Source organism: Strix aluco, chromosome 15 (genome assembly GCF_031877795.1).
Source record: "Strix aluco isolate bStrAlu1 chromosome 15, bStrAlu1.hap1, whole genome shotgun sequence".
Lineage (NCBI taxonomy): Eukaryota > Metazoa > Chordata > Aves > Strigiformes > Strigidae > Strix > Strix aluco.
In genome coordinates, this window is record NC_133945.1 from 21,009,350 (window position 1) to 21,027,290 (window position 17,941).

At 54.6% G+C, this 17,941-nt stretch overlaps 1 protein-coding gene across 3 annotated transcripts; it reads left to right on the forward strand.

Annotated features, from left to right (window-relative positions):
- Nucleotides 1-241: 241 nt before the first annotated feature.
- Nucleotides 242-16,049, forward strand: AQP8 (aquaporin 8). Of its 3 annotated transcripts, XM_074840310.1 has the most exons (8): nucleotides 242-4,186; nucleotides 4,331-4,505; nucleotides 5,460-9,135; nucleotides 10,472-10,875; nucleotides 12,644-12,770; nucleotides 13,556-13,770; nucleotides 14,865-14,999; nucleotides 15,358-16,049. In XM_074840310.1, exons 4-8 carry the CDS (start codon nucleotides 10,622-10,624, stop codon nucleotides 15,398-15,400), a joined length of 774 nt encoding a protein of 257 aa, XP_074696411.1. In that variant the 5' UTR covers nucleotides 242-4,186; nucleotides 4,331-4,505; nucleotides 5,460-9,135; nucleotides 10,472-10,621; the 3' UTR covers nucleotides 15,401-16,049. The 3 variants fall into 3 exon arrangements, with proteins under 3 accessions (XP_074696411.1, XP_074696413.1, XP_074696412.1); XM_074840312.1 differs by lacking the exon at nucleotides 14,865-14,999; XM_074840311.1 differs by lacking the exons at nucleotides 242-4,186; nucleotides 4,331-4,505; nucleotides 5,460-9,135 and adding an exon at nucleotides 10,041-10,229.
- The last annotated feature ends 1,892 nt before the right edge of the window (nucleotides 16,050-17,941 follow it).

The window sequence follows — 17,941 nt, forward strand, 5'->3', positions numbered from 1 at the left end:
TTACACCAGTTTCTCATTCTTTCCCCTTAAAAGAAACAAAACAAAATCCCAACAGCAGTGAAAGACCTTGCCCTGTTGTTTGAAATGGAACCTTGCAACCTTCCTATGAGAAAAATAATAAATGTTTAGTATTTATAATTTGCCTAGTGTCTTACTCTTTAGAAATTACCTATTTATATCCATTTCAGTGACTGCATTTTCCCTCTCTCACCAAACGCCTCACCAAGAGTGGGTTTCTAAGCAGTTGCAAGCATAAGCAACCGTTTCCATGCTGTATGTGTAAGAATACCTGGCTTTGGAAGTAACTGACATGGGCTTGGACTGGCGATGTGGGGGAGGAGATTGTTGAGATACCAGGAAAAGTAAACAGTTCTTAGAAGTGACAGTCATAATTTCAGAGGAACAGCAGTAATAAAAAGAAATGGCCTTCCCTTCACTGCCCTGCTCTCTGTCACTGTTTCAGTCACTGGTAGCTACAGGCCACCTGCTGTTATGTTGGTGTCAAGCTGATTTCTTAAAGGACAAGGCACAGAAACACAGTTTTTGGTTAATGCTCTGCTCGGCCTTTGCAAAGTGTTCGTGTAAACTCTGCCCCCAAAGGGAAGGGATGGACTGTGCAGTTATGAAAGGAGCTTATAACCTTTGCTTCCTAGATAACAATATCGATGGTATGTTTATGCCTGCACGTTTTAGATGTTTGGGCTTATCTGTACCCCTCTTCTGTGAAGAGACATGTGCAAGCTGCGCCTGCATTAGCGTTGACCCTTTCTCTCTGCAGATGCAGGAGACCAGAAGGACACGTCTCATTTTTTCACCTTGCCATCCCAGCTCCCTCCTGAGCGCAGCTGTAACCAGGGGCTGTGGGCTTTGCAGCTGGGCAGTTTCCCACAGCAGGCGCCTGCTGCCTGGACTGGGAGTGGACTCGCTGATGAGCCGTTCTGCTGCGTGGGAGCGGTTCGCCTGCTGCGTTTAACGGCCTGCACCTTCTGGGGGTTGCCTTCTGCTTTCACCCTGTTGTTACTTGGAGTTTTTGACTGTTTTTCATTCCCACTGTGCCATTGCTCTGTCTTACCCTCACGTGAACCCAAGGAGCTAAATTCAGTCAGGATCTATGAATCTGTCTTAATTAGTTTGAGTCCTCCAAACGTACTGCCTAGCTAAACATAGCGTTTATGCCAGAGACCTGGAAGAAGATAAAAGCATCCTGCCTCCTTGCCAGTCTTCAGTGCACAGTTTCTCCTCAGTTAACCTGTGTCGCTGTGTAAGAGTAGATACTCAACTGGCATGAAGAGGAATAGCAGTATGCCACTACTTCCTGGGTGTCTGCTCCTTCAGAAGGTCTGTGCAAGGAACACACCTCTAAAGGTCCAGAACCTTAGGGTTTGAGTAAAGACAACTCTCTGATAACCTCTAGAAGACAAGAGTATCAGAGTCACAAGGGAAAAATTATATGGATAAAACCTTATTTGAAACTGCCAGTGCAAATTTGCTGTCCCTATTCAGAGCTTAAAAACTGAAGAGGTTCCTTATGGAAACACCTTTGTGTCCTCCCTCTACTGTCCTGGTTTTGTTGAGGAGGCAGAGCCTGACAGCTGAAAGGGCTTTAATGCGATGCTGACAAAATGACAAGGGTGCTGGGACAGGGGCTTGAGAAAAGGTCAAAGAACTCAAGAATCTCAGTCGGTTCTGTTATATTCGCAGTGGTTTTTTCCTCCTCTTTTGCTGTCAGTCTCTATCAGTTGGAAGAGCAGGTTTTTACTGTGGCTGTGCTGTCCATGAAACCAACCTACGCTTTGATGGAAAGATGGGTCAGATTTGCTGACTGGGCCACAGTCTAGTAAAAGTTTACTTCTCAGTTCTGCTAACGTGGTTTCATGCTGCCCAGAAGCTTGGCTATTGATACCTAAAGCACGGGTACTCTGAAAATATACTTACCCCTGATCTTTTTAACATCTTTGCTAGCTCAGGCCTTGAGCTGTCTGAAATTGTGGTAGCTTTAGAACACAGGATCTCTTCACTGACAGTTGGTTTGGACTGGGTGGTTGTTGGGGTTTGTTTGTTTGTTTTATTTGTTGTTGTTCTACATTTGAGGAGAAATGAAACAACTTTCTAAAAGAACTGCTATATTGCAGCTGCCTATGTAGGTTGGGGTTCTGAGGTGCTTGTCTCACCTTCGTGCCCCTTCGCCCCCACGCAGCCCTTTCCCTTTGCCCAAAGGCTATTTCCCCAAGTCTAAATCCTGGTAAGTCTTTTATTTGGATGCTGCCATCTTCAAACTTTTTTGGACTTCGTCAGTACTGCATCTTGGTGCTGTGGACCATTAAGTTGCTTTTCTTGCTTTTAATGAGCGTATAGCATACGAGGGCCTCCCACCCACAGATGCTCTGACTCACAGGAGAGCTTTGCTCCTGTGGGGTGCGTGCTGTCTTGCAAACTCACTTGCTAGATCAAAGATGTGATGTTATGAAAGCATGACTACGGGTTGGGTACTTTACTGGTTTGGTTCCATTTTGCAGAAGCAGTGCGGTGCTCCTGAGATGGACAACAGGAAATGTTTTACTTCTTCCACCTTCAGAGTGGGCTGTAGCGCTTGGGGGGGGGGGGATGTGGTTGAGCTAGGACCTGGTGCTGTGTTTCAGATTCCTTTTGCTTCAGGTGAACTGAGATAATGGAGTTCGGTGGGTTTTTTATCAGCAGAATCGGTGGTGTTGGGGAGCAGGCTTAGACCTGCTCTGTCCTCACAGCCCGCGTCAGCGCTGTCGTAGAGGCGGGTCCGTCATTTGGGAATGAGCCATGTGAGTGGTGTGTCCCCGCGGGTGGGTGGCGGGTGAGCCCCTGGGGACGAAGCGTGGTGCTGGCGGCCCTGCCAGTGCTCTGCAGCCACCGCGAGTCTGCTCTCACCTCCCCTCCAGCGCCACCACGTACCTGACTGTCCTTAAATCTCGCCCGTGGTCTCTCAGGATTCTCATTCTAGCATGTATAGAAGCTAATTCCTTGTGTATTCACGTGGATGCAATTTTCTTCCTTGCGGTTTATGGAGTAAGAACTTATTAATGGATGACAAACCTCTCGGTATCTGAGACTCCTCGGTATGGCTTTGACGAGCCATCTGGCTCTGCCTGTGGTAGTCTTTGATGTTCTGCTCCTTGATCTCCAGCCACGGACGGCTCCGGTCTGACTTGCTGGCGTTAGCATTACCTGGGTTGGGTGCTGCACAAGCACCCGCCAAGAGATGGTGTCTATCCTGAAAAACCTCTTGGCTTGAATTAACATACGAAGAGTATCTGAAATAGCTGAGTCAAAGGTGCTTAAATATGAAGATGGGGGAAACGAGACAATGTGTAGTGTCACATATCTGCTCATAGCTAAGTTTGACAGGTTACCTGACAGTTAATGTCTCTGTTAGTAAGAATCAGGAATTAAAAAAAAAAAAAAAAAAAAAAACCACCACCAAAAAAAACCCACCAACAAACCAAAAGCCTTGCAACACCCTCTGCACTGCAGGAGTCTTCTTGTGCAGTGACTAATGCTTGCTCTGTGGCAACAAGACTATCCTGCTGATTTTCTTTTGAATAAAATGAATGAATACATAGTGGCATAAAAGCCCAATCTCTACTATCAATTTAATTTTGGCAAGACCCCCTTTGAAAGCATATTCCTTGAGCCTCCTGTAACAGATCTTTATGAGTGGGAGCCAAGCTGAAGTCTTACCTGCTCTGGAACAAGCAGATCTGTTCCCTTTGAACTGGTTGACATTAAGATGCAGCCACTGAGCTGTTGCGTTTTTCGTACAAATGGGCTTTGAGTGTGGCTCCCTACAGGAGACGGCCCTCTCAGTCTTTTTTGTCTTTGTCATAGTTTAATCCTCTCTGTGTTTGGAAATGATGTCTCTGCTAGCATGAGGCACATACTGGTGAAATTTCTGCTCATCAATTTCTATTTTAGGTCCCTGTATAACTTGTTCATCTGAGGAAAGCACTGAAGAACGCGGCACAGGAGCAGAGCTGGTGCCGTGGGATGAGAGGCACGATGGTGCCCTGTTTGCTCTTCGTCTGGATGAGTCTGACTTTCCGTCTTGCAGCTGTTCAGCTAAACGGTTCAGCATCCCGCTAGGAGAAGGGAAATCATTCCTGCAAGAAGTCTTCAAGAGTCTCTTCTAACTCAGTAGCCAACAGTGGTGAAGAAAGTAGGTCACCTTGTGCTTCAGGGCTACAACACGATCAAAGGAATTTGTGATACCTCGGGAGCTCGTGGGGGGAGAGCGGGTGTGGGCAGTCTTGCTCTCAGGATCACGCTAACTAAAATAAATAAATCTTTCACCTCTCTTCAGGGAATATTTGGGTTTGGAGAGTGCCTGGTGCTGCTGAAACAATGCTACTTTGCTGGAAAGCCACTAGCTGAAAAGGGCTGAGAAACGTTTTCTAGGCAGGAGAGATGGCCTTTGCCTTGTGCTGCTGCGGTTCGCGTGACTCTGCCTGTCGGCAGTGGCTCCCTTGAGCTGCACGGTGAGTCTCTGCCTCCTCCTGCTCCCAGCCCAGCCTTTTGCCTGCATTACTGGTACCAACAGCACAAGAAAACTCATCCCTGCAAATGGTTTGTTTAAAGGGGGGAAAAAAAAGGAAAAATCATTGAAGCTTGCCTGAACTGCAAGGCGAAAGTCAGCTGTGTTGCCCCAACCAGCCAACTATGGCACGGGACCTCGGCCGTTCCCTTTGCGACCTCCTGCCCCGCAGGCACCTTCCCCTGATGCTCCAAGGGTTTTGCTGGCCCTGCCTGCAGGAGCTCGCCGGCTGCCGTGGGGTCACTGCCCGCGACGGGGTGCTGCCTGAAGAGGCTGGGAGCTGGGCCTGGCTGGGACCCGCCCTGGATAAGGGCACAACCTGGCCTCTTGGCCACTGGGTATCTCAGATGGGCCCTGAATTTAGCTCTGGTCTCTGTGTCATAGCCACACCTGTGTCGTTCTGTTGAAGATCACTTGAAAGTACTTGAATAGTTTCCTCTTTCCTACTGAGCATAGTTTTTGTGTCTGTAACAGCAGGAGCTTTGGGGTCATTGATAGGAAAAGTTCTCCTGGAAGTCTCCTACAGTGAGGAGATGGGCATGTTGCTCCTCGCTGTCATGCTAACGGGTTGTGGAGCTCCTGACAAGTCACATCTCCCCACCATCCCGCTCCGTTTCGACCGCAGGGTGGGCAGCTGGGCTGTCCCTCCCGTGTGCTGCGCATCCGGGGAGCAGGGTGACATGGGACCTCTGGAGGGGACAACAGCCAGGCTAACTGCGGCCCTGTGGGGGGCTTTGAAAGGAGACCCCTGGGTCTGGGCTGCGGGGGGCTGCAGTTCCTGCTGGCGGGGCCCTACCAGGGACCGTGGGGAGCAGGAAGGGGCAGCCAGGGGAAGGGCGTCTGGTCGTACTTGCTGTTCTGGAAGCAAGATCCTGTTAATCCTCTTTGCTTCTCCCAGGGTCTGTGGCTACGAAGGATTTGCACGACGAGGCTGCTGAGCGCAGTTGTCATGGCAAACCGAGGGAGTCGGAGCACGTGGTCCTTGCCTGCCTCCGAGACGCCTGTCACAAATTGTTCCCGACAGGTACAAGAAAATCCTCGTATCTGCTCCTGGGTGTTGATCCTCGCTCTGTCCAAGCTTCAACCACAGTTTAGGTGATCGCACTTTACTGTGTTCCACCCACGTTACCCATGCCTGAGCACTGCCTACTCACTCAAAAGACGGATAAAAGAAGTCCTCTTCTAGAAAATTAACTTATTTAGTTCCTTACAGAGATTACCCAGCTCTAGGAACTGAATGAAAAGCAGTTGTTAACTTGGTGTTTAGCATCTCAAGCTTCTCTGCAGACTTACCAGTTCCTCATTTCATGCTTACAAGATTTTTCAGGTCTTTCTGCCACTGGGGCACGGGGAAACGTGGTTATTGAGGGCAGAAACGCTCTGTTGTAGTCGGCCTTGGGATAGTTGTGGGGAGCCAAGTGTTAGGTAATTGCAGGGAGGATGTGCATGTGTGTCTGCTGCATGGGACTAGCAGCATCCGTCCCTTCTTTGAGAGCTTGGTGGATTTTAATGTTAAATACCAGAATTAAGGTCTAAGTGTGGCTTCATCCTACTGGTTATTTTCCCTTCTCAAAAACCAGTCTACTCTGTATATGCAGAACTGACCCAAATCTATCCCCTCTTTCCAACAAGCAGCAGTAAGTCTGTATTAAGAACCCTTGGAAATTTCCATCTGCACTCGAGCATTACGGTAGCAATTTGAAGTAAAACTATTATGCAATCTGGGATCTATAAATGGGCAGAGGTCAGCTAACCTGTGTTACTGCTACGAGCTGCAAATAATTCTGCAAGTTCTCATTCAGTAACAGTTGTGTAATCATTAAGACTATCAGTCTCCAAGATAAATACGGTAAAGATAAGGCAGTGTCAAATGAGTTGCCTTTGCCTTCTTTATTGCTTTTTAAAAGAGCTGACCACGGATGCTGGCTGCGCTGGGGTCTTTCCTTGCAACAACACCATTGTGCAGCGCTGAAATACGTTGTTGGTAACTTTTTTTTATAGACATGCAGTCGCAAGTCTGTCCTGTGAAATGTACTGGCACTGATTCAACAGAGACTCCACATACGCTCAAGTCCCCCACTTCAGCATTGTTCATCGTTAATGGCACTTGAGCTTGTCCTTCAGTGTCCGCTGAAGTGCTTTTTTGAGTTTGGGTGCGATGGTTCGTATAGAAAAGCAAATGAAAGGTTGCAGATCCGTGGGATGAAGCAGAGAGAAACAGAATGAAACATTGCGTGGGGGGCTGAATAAAATAGGGGGTTTCTATCCAGGTAGATGGAGATGGGAAATGTTCTCTACGGTCCCTAAAAAGGATCTTTCGAAGCTGTTGCTTGTTTTGTACCACCATTTCCTGTACTAATTGACACAGTTGCTGTTGTCATTTATTTAACAAATCGGTGCAAGCACAAACAAGGACAAAAATAAGTGTCTGCTAATATGAACAGATTTATCTGTTCTCATCCCCACGCCTTTTCCCACGAGCGTAGTTTCTGTCAAGCTTACTGAGTAAACCTTGGTGCCAAGTATTTAATCTTATCCGTGAGGGGCAAAGGGTGCTAAGAGCAGGGTGGTTTTCTTTGTGTGTTAGGGGCATCTCTAAAGAAAAGGCAGGTGCTGGAGCAGCCTCTTCTCAGAATGACAATGGAGTAACGTTGGATTGCGATGTAGCTTAAATTAGGTCTGCAGCAATCACTTATTACGTGTTAGGGAAAGCGTATTCTGCTCAAGAGCTGTGAGGGCAGGGAAGTCACAGTTCAGGGTGAGCATATGAGAAATCCAACACCACCTCTGCCAATTCGTGATGATAAATATAGATGATGTATATTGCTGCTGTCAACCTTTGATTGCATGGGAGAGTCCAGGCAGCCCCGTGCGTGCCGAGACGATGCTGTTCCCTTTGAGCCTCGGTGGAGCCCTTGGGCCGGAGCTCCTCGCTTTGCCCATGCTCGTCTGGCCGGCAGTGGGACTTCTGACCATGCTGAACAACCCCACATCCCTTTGTCTTGCAGCTCCTTTGGCACTTCTCAGTGTAGCACAGCTGAAAACTTGGGGTAATTCCTACATGGGTAGTTTGTATTTTGCCCACCCGCCCTCCCGCGCTGCCAGGGCCCATCCTGCCCCTTCGCTGGGTGTGCTGGGATGAGTTGGTGATGAGCCAAGTGATTGCTCAGCCTCGTTTGTCCATCAGGAGGTTCAGGTGGGATTTATGTGCTTGAGAGCACTTTAGGAGCCACAGCTGACAGGTGCTGAAAATAGCATCCTTATTTTATTGCTTTGGGTTTGTCCCTGTTTTTGACGTTAACTTGGGCTACGTACAGGGAGTGTTATTTTCCCTTGTAACCGTCCTCATGCCGAGGCAGTGGTTAGAGAGCAGCAGCGTTCCCTGAACTCCAGCAGGAAAGGCAAGAAACTGCCAACTGAACTGCTCAGTTAGCAGCCCATCAGCCATGGCCCTGCAAAAAATGCTTCCTTTTCCCTAATCTTCCAAAACAAATCAGTCAGTGTTTTGCACAGTGCTGAAATTTCCCGAGCCAGTTTCCTCCAGCGATTTTTCCGTCATGCCGTGTGGCAGACACGGGATGCCCGGGCGGTGCTGGCTGGCACTTGGTGCGGAGCCACTTGGCTGGAGCTCCTACTGATGGGGGGAAGAAGTTCCCTCAGGATCACACTTTTGTTGTTTCGGTCCTGTGCTTAGCAATAATTAATTCCTTTGTTGCCTGAAGGCAGAGCATTTCCTCTAGAAGGCTCAGGCAAACATCCCTGCTCCCCGAAGAAAAATGGTAAATGTTTAAAAGCCAAGGACACGGAGTTAATCTTCACTTTTGGGCTGTGACCCTCCAGTGCTCCGAAGCCATCGCTCCGCGGCAGCCTGTACGGCCACGGTCTGCGTGTGATGGCATCACTGGCAGCAGCGTTCCTGCGCCGTGTCTGTGGCAGCAGCGTCTGGAAGGGGCCGTTTTGCTGCCTCTGCCCTGGCCAAGGAGCGGCAGAGCCGTGGGCTGGCTCCTGGGGCTTGTCCACGCTGCCGGTGATCTGGGGCAGCTCAGCCACCTCCTGGTGCGCTGACACGATGGCAGCAGCACTTGTTCAGCACTTTGAGCTGCTGGGAAGAAGTGCCAAGTGAAATCTGGATACGTGTTACATTAATCTCTCGTCATAAATACCCCAAAAACTAAATGAAATGTGGATTCCTTTTGCCTGATTTAATGCCTCCCAGTGAAACCCTGGTCTGGTTGTGCTGGGAGGTGTGATGACGGACAGATTCGATGTACCTGGGTCCAGGTGACTGTGCTCTGTGAGCTGATGAGACTGGATCAGGTTTTTTCCTGTCCTACAGGTCCGTGCAGGTGGTTCAAAGAGGAGCCCCAAAGATCAGCCAGCGCCGGCACTCACTCTCCATATTCCAGTGATTTCTATAACCTGATGCCAAGACCTTTTTTCTGTAGGAACTAAGCTCTCAGGAGGGGAAAGGCGTTGACAGAGGCTCGTTTAGAGGTGCCTGAACTGGGATTCCCTCATAGCTCTGGCCCGACCCTTGTCTATCGTGTGGCCAGCAACAGCCCTCCCTGGGACAGGCAAGTGGAAATTTCCTTCCCATCCCCAGTGTCTTGTGAAAACATCATAAAACATCCGTGGCGTTCTTTACCCTTGCTTACGAGAGGGGAAAAAAAAAAAAAATCTATAAGCCCCAATCCTTAATTACCCACTACAAACACGAAACGCGGCAGGCGATTGCTCAAGGAGGTGAAATGCCACAGCGCTCGTCTCCTGCGGGGTGGGTTGTGTCCCCGCTCGGGCCGCAGGCTGGGCCCTGATCCCTCATGGGCTGTGGGGAGGTTTGCTTTGAAGCGTTTGAGCAACATCAACTTTCCCAGCTGCTGGTGGATCCCTTTGGCACCCTGGCCAGCAATCCTCCGTGTGAGAGCAGGGCGAGGGGGGTATGGGCCCCCTGCTTGAGGAGCCCTGGGCAGGACGTGGGTTAAGGGTTTGGGGAACCAGCTTTGGCTGTGGTTCAGGCAGGCTCCTTGGGTAACTCGAGGCAAATCGGTCACTTCACCGGCTCTCTGGGCTCTGTAGGGTTTTTCTTTACCTGCTCTCTGTGGGGTTTGCTGATAGGTCTCTCCACACTGATGCTGTCTTTAAGATTTTAAAGCCCCTTAAGCGTTACTGACGTAACACAAGTTAAATCTCATGTGTTTGCCATGCCCTAAAGTGCCAACGTTGGGCAGTTTTTGGAGGCGTCTACCCTCCACACCTAACCCTGGACACTGCTCCGAGTCCTGGGCTGGCTGTGAGGGGCTCCAGCTTGCCTCCCCTGTGTCAGCATGGTGCCTTTCTTGGGGCGCAGCCTTCCCCCCTGCTCCTCCCGCATCCCCTCCCACACGCATTTCGGGCTCTCAACTGCACCATGCCGGGAAGGGCTCTGGTCTCTTGTGTTACACCTGGGCTTAGACTTAGAGCTAAGCCGTGACCAGGAGTGATTTTTCCTAAGGAGTGGTTTTTCCCTCCCCAGAGCTACACAAGGCCTTTCCCAGGGTGCCCCTGGCTGCCTGCATGCCCCCGTGGTGCCGGGGTCCTTCTGGCACGTGTCACCTCTTGGCACCACAAGAAGGTAAAAGCCGCCCGGGGAAGGCTCCAGTTGGGCTTCGCTCAGGTGCCAGCACTCCAGGTATCTACATGAAAGGAATCACATCCCGAGTCTTGGCAGAAAACCCTAAAACAACAACAACAACAACAAAAAAACCCTACAGGAAAAAAAACTCAAAGCCTTGAACCAGGGAACGGCAGTGATAAAGAGCTTTTATATTCCTGGGGGCTGGCCTATCAGCTTTTATTGCCCTTTTTTTTTTTTTTAGCAATGCAAATCCAATCCATTTTTTAGAGCCTCCCGTCCACTACCTCTTCACACAGGTCCAGAGGAGGGTGCCAGCCTTTCAGCAGGACACGTGGGGTGCTCCTTGGGGGTCCCCATCCCTGCACCAGGACCCCTCAGAAGCGACTGCATCCCCAGTTTCTCAAGCCCCTCTGCAGGACGTTGCCTGCTTTGCTCCAGCCCTGCTCATGGCCGCTGTCGAGCGTGGTCCCCCGCTAGTGAAGGAGGTGCTGGACATGGACATCCAGTCCAAACCCTCACAGCCCCACTGGTACGAGCGCTGCGTCCAGCCCTGCGTGGCCGAGCTGCTGGGCAGCGCGCTCTTCATCTTCATCGGCTGCCTCTCGGTGGTGGAGGACACGGGGGGCACCGGGAGGCTGCAGCCCGCCCTGGCACACGGGCTGGCCCTGGGGCTCACCGTCGCCGTGCTGGGAGACATCAGGTAAGGGGGGGGTTGGCACTGGGGGCTGCGCCTGCTCCCCCTGCCACCCTCTCTGCACCCCCCCACCCCACGTTTTCCATGCATGGGCGGGAGGAGATGCTTGTGTCTCCCCACACGCTGCCTTTAGGATCTTTCCTGCCCAAATATCAGTGGCTGCAGCAGCGCCGCGCTGCCATCGAGCCTCTCGGCTAACGGCGTGGCTGCTTTGGTGGTGGGCGTCTGCGCTGCCTTGGGTTTGGGGGAGTTCGCTTGGCTGTTGAGTGTGACTTTTTAGCCCCTTTTAATAAAAATGGTCAAAAATGAAACCAGCTTTTCCTTCAGAAAGCTGAGATGTTTCCTTTTAAAAGGATGTCAGAACAAAACATTCTGACCCGAGTATGCTACTCCCCTGTGTATTTTCGGGTGAAAAATTTGGATTCCATTTACAAATGGTTTCAATGACTCAAAAGCAACATTTAGACAAACCTGCTCGTTGAGAGGTGTTGTTTGACGCGAAGATGTAGATTTATCCTGAAGGAAGAAGATGAAACAGTCCCTGTGGAGTTTCATTCCCTTCCTTCCAGTCAGCAGCTCCACACAGCCCAGGGACGGGGTGACTCTGGGCTGTCCCCCCCCCAACACACCGGGCTGGGACACGAACCTCGCTTGGCTGAGCTCGCGTGCGAGCCGTGGAGCCTGGAGCGACCTGACTGATAGTTTATCAGCGCCTGATTAGGAGGGGTAATGCCGTGGGGTGAGGTTTGAGCAGCTGGGACTCAGTGATCCGGGGTGCACGTGCTGGCAGAGCTGAGCCGGACACCCGCTGCACCACAAACCCTCAGCACAGTGAAGCCATGGGCGAGGGGAGCAGCGTGGTGGGGCTTTGTGGTGAGGGACTGCAGAAGCATCTCAGGGGTCCCCCATTAGCTCTGAAGCCAGGAGGAGCCAGCTCGGGGTCCTGCGCAGGGAGATGTTTTAGCCTAAAGTCAGGTTTTAGAGATTTGTGTCTGGAGAGGAGCCTGGCTCGGGATGCTCATGGGCAGGGGAGTGGGTGCTCCAGCCAGGGTTTGTTTGCAGACTCGTACTCCTTCAGCACCCGGGTGCCCACCCATCCCAGGGGTATTTGCAGCCACAGCCCTGCCCGGCCGAGGCGTTTGGTAGCCTAAACACCACAACTTCTTGCTCTGGTGTGATGGGTCTTTAATTACAGGGGGAGAATAAGATGTGATTGTAGTTCCTAGACACTCTGACTCATCGGCTTCACCAGCAATTATTATTAGGGCTGATTGGTTATGAAACTCGTTCATTAACACGTGGCTCATGGTAATCTGTTTTAATTAGAAGGTATCTGAGTTTGTCTTGCATGTGACCTTCGAGATGAATGATTTAGGTCTCGTATCGAGGTGATCGCTGGCTCCTGCCGGCCCTTCCTGGGGCCATGGTGGGCAGCGCACAGGGATGTGGAGAGAGAGACCTGCCTGCCTTTGCCTTTACACCGAGCAGGGGCAGATAAACCTTGAAAATCCTGGCAGAGGCCTCAGCCCTGCCTGACAGCACTTGTCCCCTTCCCTGCTGCCCCGGGGACACGTGTCCTGCCAGGCTGGGTCCCAGCTCCATCACTGCCATGGTGTAAACCTCCCTGCACCAGGGCTTCGGGGCACCGTACAGCCTGCAGCACCCCGCAACGCCGGGAGACACCCCCTGTCCCTGCTCCTTCCCTGGAAGCACCTGGGGGTCTCTGGAGTGAAGAGGGGTGAACCCCACACTGATGCTTCTCTCTCCTTCGCAGTGGAGGCCACTTGAACCCCGCCGTGTCCTTGGCCATGTGGCTGGTCGGTGGGCTGAACATCACCATGCTCATTCCTTACTGGCTCTGCCAGCTCTGCGGGGGGATGATGGGAGCCGGCCTGGCCAAGGTACAGACCCCTGGGGAGTCTCTTTAACCAGGGCTAATGCTGGGGTGCAGGGCCCCCCCCTGCTCTGCCCAGCCCCGGGGTCCCCAGCAGCAGTGATGGGGAGGGCGAGGGGGACTCGGTGCGTCGGTTCTGCCTGTCACTAAGAGCACTGATTTCTCACGAGGTGACGGGGCTGTGGGGCTCGCCTGGCGCTGGGGGCCGGGCCCCCCGTTCCTCCTCCCAGGGCTTTCACGGGCTGACTGCAGGACTCAGACAACTCGCCCCCCGCCGCAGGCTCAGGTCTGGCAGAGCCGCCCAGATGTGGGGATGCCGCCTGTGCACGGCACGCTGGGGCCCGGCTAATTCTCAACGGCAGCTGTTCTCCAGAGGTTTGTTATGGCGTGCTAATTAGGCCCAGAACGATGCTCGGTACCTCTGCAGCTCCAGCCGTTTTCACGCGCGGTGTTTCCCTCCGCTTCTCCTCACCGCGCTGTGCCGTAAGGTTAATGTGCGTTGGGTGCTGCCCCTTGCCCTTGGCCACCTCAACCCCCTCGGCAGCTGGGTGAGGCTCATCCCGCGGGAGAGCGGTGCCCGGCTCATTATCTCCAGAGATGCTAAGAGCCTTTGCTAATGAGTTTATATTTGCCAGGCGCTTAGGGCTGGCTTTCAGGAGGAAAGCGATGAGATTAGCTCCTCTTTAACCTGGTGCTACGCCCGCCCACGCTCTCCTGACGGTGAGCACATATGCCCGGTAAAGGCCACAATATGGAGCGTGGACAGCACAAACAGGGCTTCCCCCCGTGCAGGCCGTGGCGGCGAGCGAGCGCTACATCAATGCCAGCGGAGGAGCCTTCAGCAGCATCACGGCCGATGAGCAGATCCCCGCCGTCCTCGTGGGTGAGATCACCATGACCACCTTCCTCATCCTCGTGGCCTGCATGGGCGCCGTCAACGGGAGGACCAAGACCCCGCTGGCCCCTTTCTGCATCGGCTTCACGGTCACGGTCAACATCCTGGCGGGGTGAGCGCACGAGTCCTCTCCCCGCGCGTGTTCCCGCTGGCCAGCCTGTGCCATCGGCGGCCACCGGGCAGGGGGTCAGGATGGGACCACCGGCTGGGGGGAGGGTGCTGAGCAGAGCCCAAGGGGCAGCTCCAAGCACTCAACATCAATCAGGGTCCCCCCCGCCCCGCTCCCTCCCTGGCTGGCACCGCGGCATCCTGCACCAGGGAGGAGCGAGTGCCCGTGCCCGAGGAGGGAGGGATGTGGAATGACCTGTCGGCCGGGGAAACCGAGGAAAGCCGAGCACACCGTGGGGATGGCAAATAAGCCCACTGGCCCCTCGGATATTTTTGGGGAGAGCCGCGGGGCACAGCCCAGCTGGGCACGGGAGAGGCCGTCGGCTCGAGCCCCGCGCATGGCCCTGGAGCCGGGGCAGCCTCACCGAGTACCTGCTGCGGGCTGATAACACCCAAGGGCCGCGCGGGCCGTGTTTGCCGTAGGAAGCCCTGAGCAAACAGGGGAGGGTTTATCCGGGAGCCCGCGTGTCCCTGCGGAAACGCTGCCGGGCTCAGCCGTGGCACAGACGGGCGAGCGGCCTGGGTCTTGTGCCACTGCAATCCCATAACGAGCGCACGCAATTATGAATGTTAATGGGTTGTTTAGTTAAGGCAGTGCCCCCTCTAGCGGGATCCCCAGCTCTTATTTAAACACCGCACGAGCCTCCTGTGCAAATATTTATCTGTTGCAGTTTTCTTTAATCTGTAAACGCTATTGTCTCTCCTGCCCCGCTCCGCTGCCTACGCGCGGCACGGAGCTTTCCCTGTTTAAAAGCCCGGCTCCCAGTAAGCCCCAAAATAGACTCGACACTCGTGTTTCCGCCCCGCGCGCCGGGTTTTCCCCGACGGCTCACAAAGCGAAGGCTGGTGCCCACCGGCAAGCGGCCGCCTGAACCTGCCAGACCCCCAGCAAGGAGCCCCGGGAGGGGTACGCCGGTGCCCAGCACCCCCGCCCAGCACCCCCGCCCAGCCCGTGCATCGCCCTGTCCCAGCAGCGACGGGGACGGAGCTGGTCTCGTGTCCCGCAGGGCTGATGTGGTCGGTTGGTTTTTCTTTCAGCGGTGGCGTGTCCGGAGCCTGCATGAATCCTGCCAGAGCCTTTGGGCCAGCACTGGTAGCAAACTACTGGGACTACCACTGGGTTTACTGGGTAGGGCCCATGGTTGCTGCCCTCCTTGTCAGCGTGCTGGTGAGGTACGTGATGCCGCAGCAGTGAGCAGAGCGGAGCTGTGCAGGCTGACACCCCCCTCTCCCCCCTTCCCACCCGCCGCCTCCCCGGGGGCTCTGCCCGGCTGCTTCCCAGCTCCCCGGGCCAAGGCTGCAAGCAGCCGCTTTTCCAGAGAGAGATCCGAGGGTTGACTCCTTCCCCTTCTCCTTCCCATGACAGGGCAACAGCAAAGATCCAACCCATGCCCAAATCCACGTGTTTGCTCCATCTACGCCTTCTGGCGGGGCGAGCCCAGGCTGGGGCTGTCACTGCGTTTCTGTTGCAGCCTTGCAATGGCACAACCACTTCACCCCGAGTTTTCTCTCTCTTTTCACCTCCCCAAAGGCTCCTGCTCGGCGACCGGACCACCCGCCTGCTCCTGAAGTGATGCCGGACGCAGGGCATCCACAGCAGCTCAGCACAGCCCCTGCTCCTCGCCATCCCACCTCCCCTCTGCGCCTCCCCGGCGGCCCGCGCGCCAGAGATGCTTCGCTTGAGGCTGTGGGGACGATGAAAAGCAGCCCAGGAGCATCTCCAGCTCCGCGGGGCAGGCGGTGAGAGCTGCCAGTGCCCCCCGCTCCCCGCGGGGAGCCTGCCCTGCCCCTGCGAAGGTGGCGAGAAGCCGAGTCAAGCGGCTGTGCCCGGGGACCGTGTGACATCGCCCGCCAGCGCTGGCACTAATCGCTTTCTAACTTCTTTCTGGCACTATTCATTCCAAGGCAGGTGGCTCCCGCTGCTCTGGCACACGCGTGGCGGTGGGCGCTGCGAGCCCCCAGGCCCCGCCCCAGGCCAGCTCCTGCGTTTTGTCTCCCATTCGAGCATTTCTGCTCTTTCTCCTCCAGCTCCCTGTTCAGCTCCCAGCCCGTGGGCCTGGCAGGATGCTCCCCCGTGGGACCCCGCACCCCAGCTTGTGCCATGGGCTGGTTCCTCTCCCTCACACAGGTCCAGGGTGATGCCAACTGGCTCTTGCCCATGGCTTGATGCCCAGGAGGGTGACGGGGGAAGCGTTGGGGGCCATCCTATTTCTGGCCCTTCTCACCAAGAGCTCAGGGTGGGCCTGTCCCTCCCAGGGGGCTGGGGGGCGAGGGGAGGGGGCTGCTGTGACAGAGGGAGATGCTGCCGTATGCGGGAGGAGGGGGATGGAGCTGCGTGGGCAGGGGGAGAGCAGCCAGCACAGCAGCTTTGCGTCAGCCGGGTACCCGGCCCCTCCAGCAGCTCGGCCCTGACTCATCCTGCGGCCTCCCCAGCCCCCCCTGGGGGGGGAGAATCCATAGGGACCCTGTCCCTGCTGCTCTGGGGCTTGTTGGGTGGTAAATTGGCCCACGGGTGTCATCGCAATGCTCCCAGCCCCAGCAGAGGGGTTACCTGGGTTGAGTCACTCTGCATTTTGCAAACTTTGAGCTTGGGAAATGTCTGTTGTTTTCTCAGCCCCCCCAAATGACTGCCCTGCCCAGCCCCGCACCCAGCACTCCAGTCTGGGACTGGGAAGGGCTGGGGAGTGGGAAAGCGCCAGACGACCGCAACAGGAGCCATCGCATCTTCCCAGGGCCAGGACCTGGTGCTGGGCTACGGCCATTCCCCCTCTCCTGCTGCCAGCGGGGCTGGAGGAAACCCCCGGGTACAGCCGATGCTCCCTCCTGGGCTGCCCCAGCTTTTGGGGGGGCAGAGGGGACATTCCCAGCTTTCTGCTGTCCCCGTGGGGCTGGCAGAGCCCCGCATGATGTCACTTCTCTGTTTTCAGCTTGCTTTCTATTTTCCCAGCCCTGGAGGTGACCCACACACACGTGCATAAATATGGGTTTTGGGGTTTTTTTTTTAGAAAAGGATATGGTTGTAGAGATGCTGAAGCGAGGAAATGCCAGAATTAAAGCAGCCCTGGCTCGGGGCGTGTGTGTTTGCCCACGGCTCTCCTGAGGCTGGGCAGGGGACGTGACCACTGCAGTGGGCACAGGCTCGTTCAGGAAGGGAAATGGTGCAACCCACCGAAGGAGACAAATAGCATGAAGATGTCACTAGGACGGTTGTCATGGCAACGCCACAAAAAAATGCCAAACCAAACAAGGAGCAAAGTCGCTGCTTCCTCCCCAAAGGGACCCTTGGGGGGGGGTGCGGGACTGGGTGCTGGGGGGAGCCAGCATGGGGACCCTGACCTGCTCCAGCCCCTGCTCAGGCGCAGACCTTTGCGGGCTGGGGGCACCCTTGGGTGCGACGGGCGCCCACCTTCCCCTTTCAAGAGGAAGCGTTGCCCCGCAGGAAACACGCTGGTGGCTGCAGCTGCCTCGGTGCAGGGCCGGCTCCCCCCTGGCCCCATCCTGCACCCCAGAGGGTGCAGGTGAGGGGGGGCTCAGGGCCAGGGTCCCCCAGGGGGGCAGGAGGCGGGGGGTGGCCCATGCTCGGCCGCGTGCACTTCCCTGTTTTGCTGTTGATGTGTTCAGCACATTCATTTTTAATTCATCAGGGTGACTTTTAATAAAGCATCTGTAACACTGCGTTGTTTTTCCCTGAGTATTATTAAAGAGCTTAATTTATGCTAATTAAATACCAATTAACTTCCGAGCACTTAACGTGCTTTAAGGACATAAAATACATCTCATTCCCATTCAATTAAACTTCCGTCAGGCCTGGCCATGGCTCTGCACCGTGGTTTTATCTGCACATGGACCAGCCGGGACGTTGCCTGGTGTTTTCCAGGTTCCTCACGCCCGTGGGGATAAAGATGCCCCTCGGGAATGGGGCAGATGTGGGGCACGATGCCATGGGCACCTGCACCTAATGGGGTGGTAATTGCAGAGGTTTGGGGCTGGTGAGGACACCAATGTGTGATGAAAACCCCGAGGGGGGGACCCAGGGCATCACCTGGTCCCCAAGAGTTGCCAAAGGCTCTGCAGACGTCGTGCACGTGCTCACCCGGGTGGTTTTGGCTGTGGTT

What these genes read in the sequence shown, in the direction of transcription:
- AQP8 (XM_074840310.1), top strand. Translation starts at nt 10,622, where the DNA reads ATGGCCGCTGTCGAGCGTGGTCCCCCGCTAGTGAAGGAGGTGCTGGAC. An exon ending in GCCGTGCTGGGAGACATCAG is followed by an intron (nt 10,876 to 12,643) that starts GTAAGGGGGGGG and finishes TCTCCTTCGCAG; the next exon opens with TGGAGGCCACTTGAACCCCG. An exon ending in TGGGAGCCGGCCTGGCCAAG is followed by an intron (nt 12,771 to 13,555) that starts GTACAGACCCCT and finishes CCCCCCGTGCAG; the next exon opens with GCCGTGGCGGCGAGCGAGCG.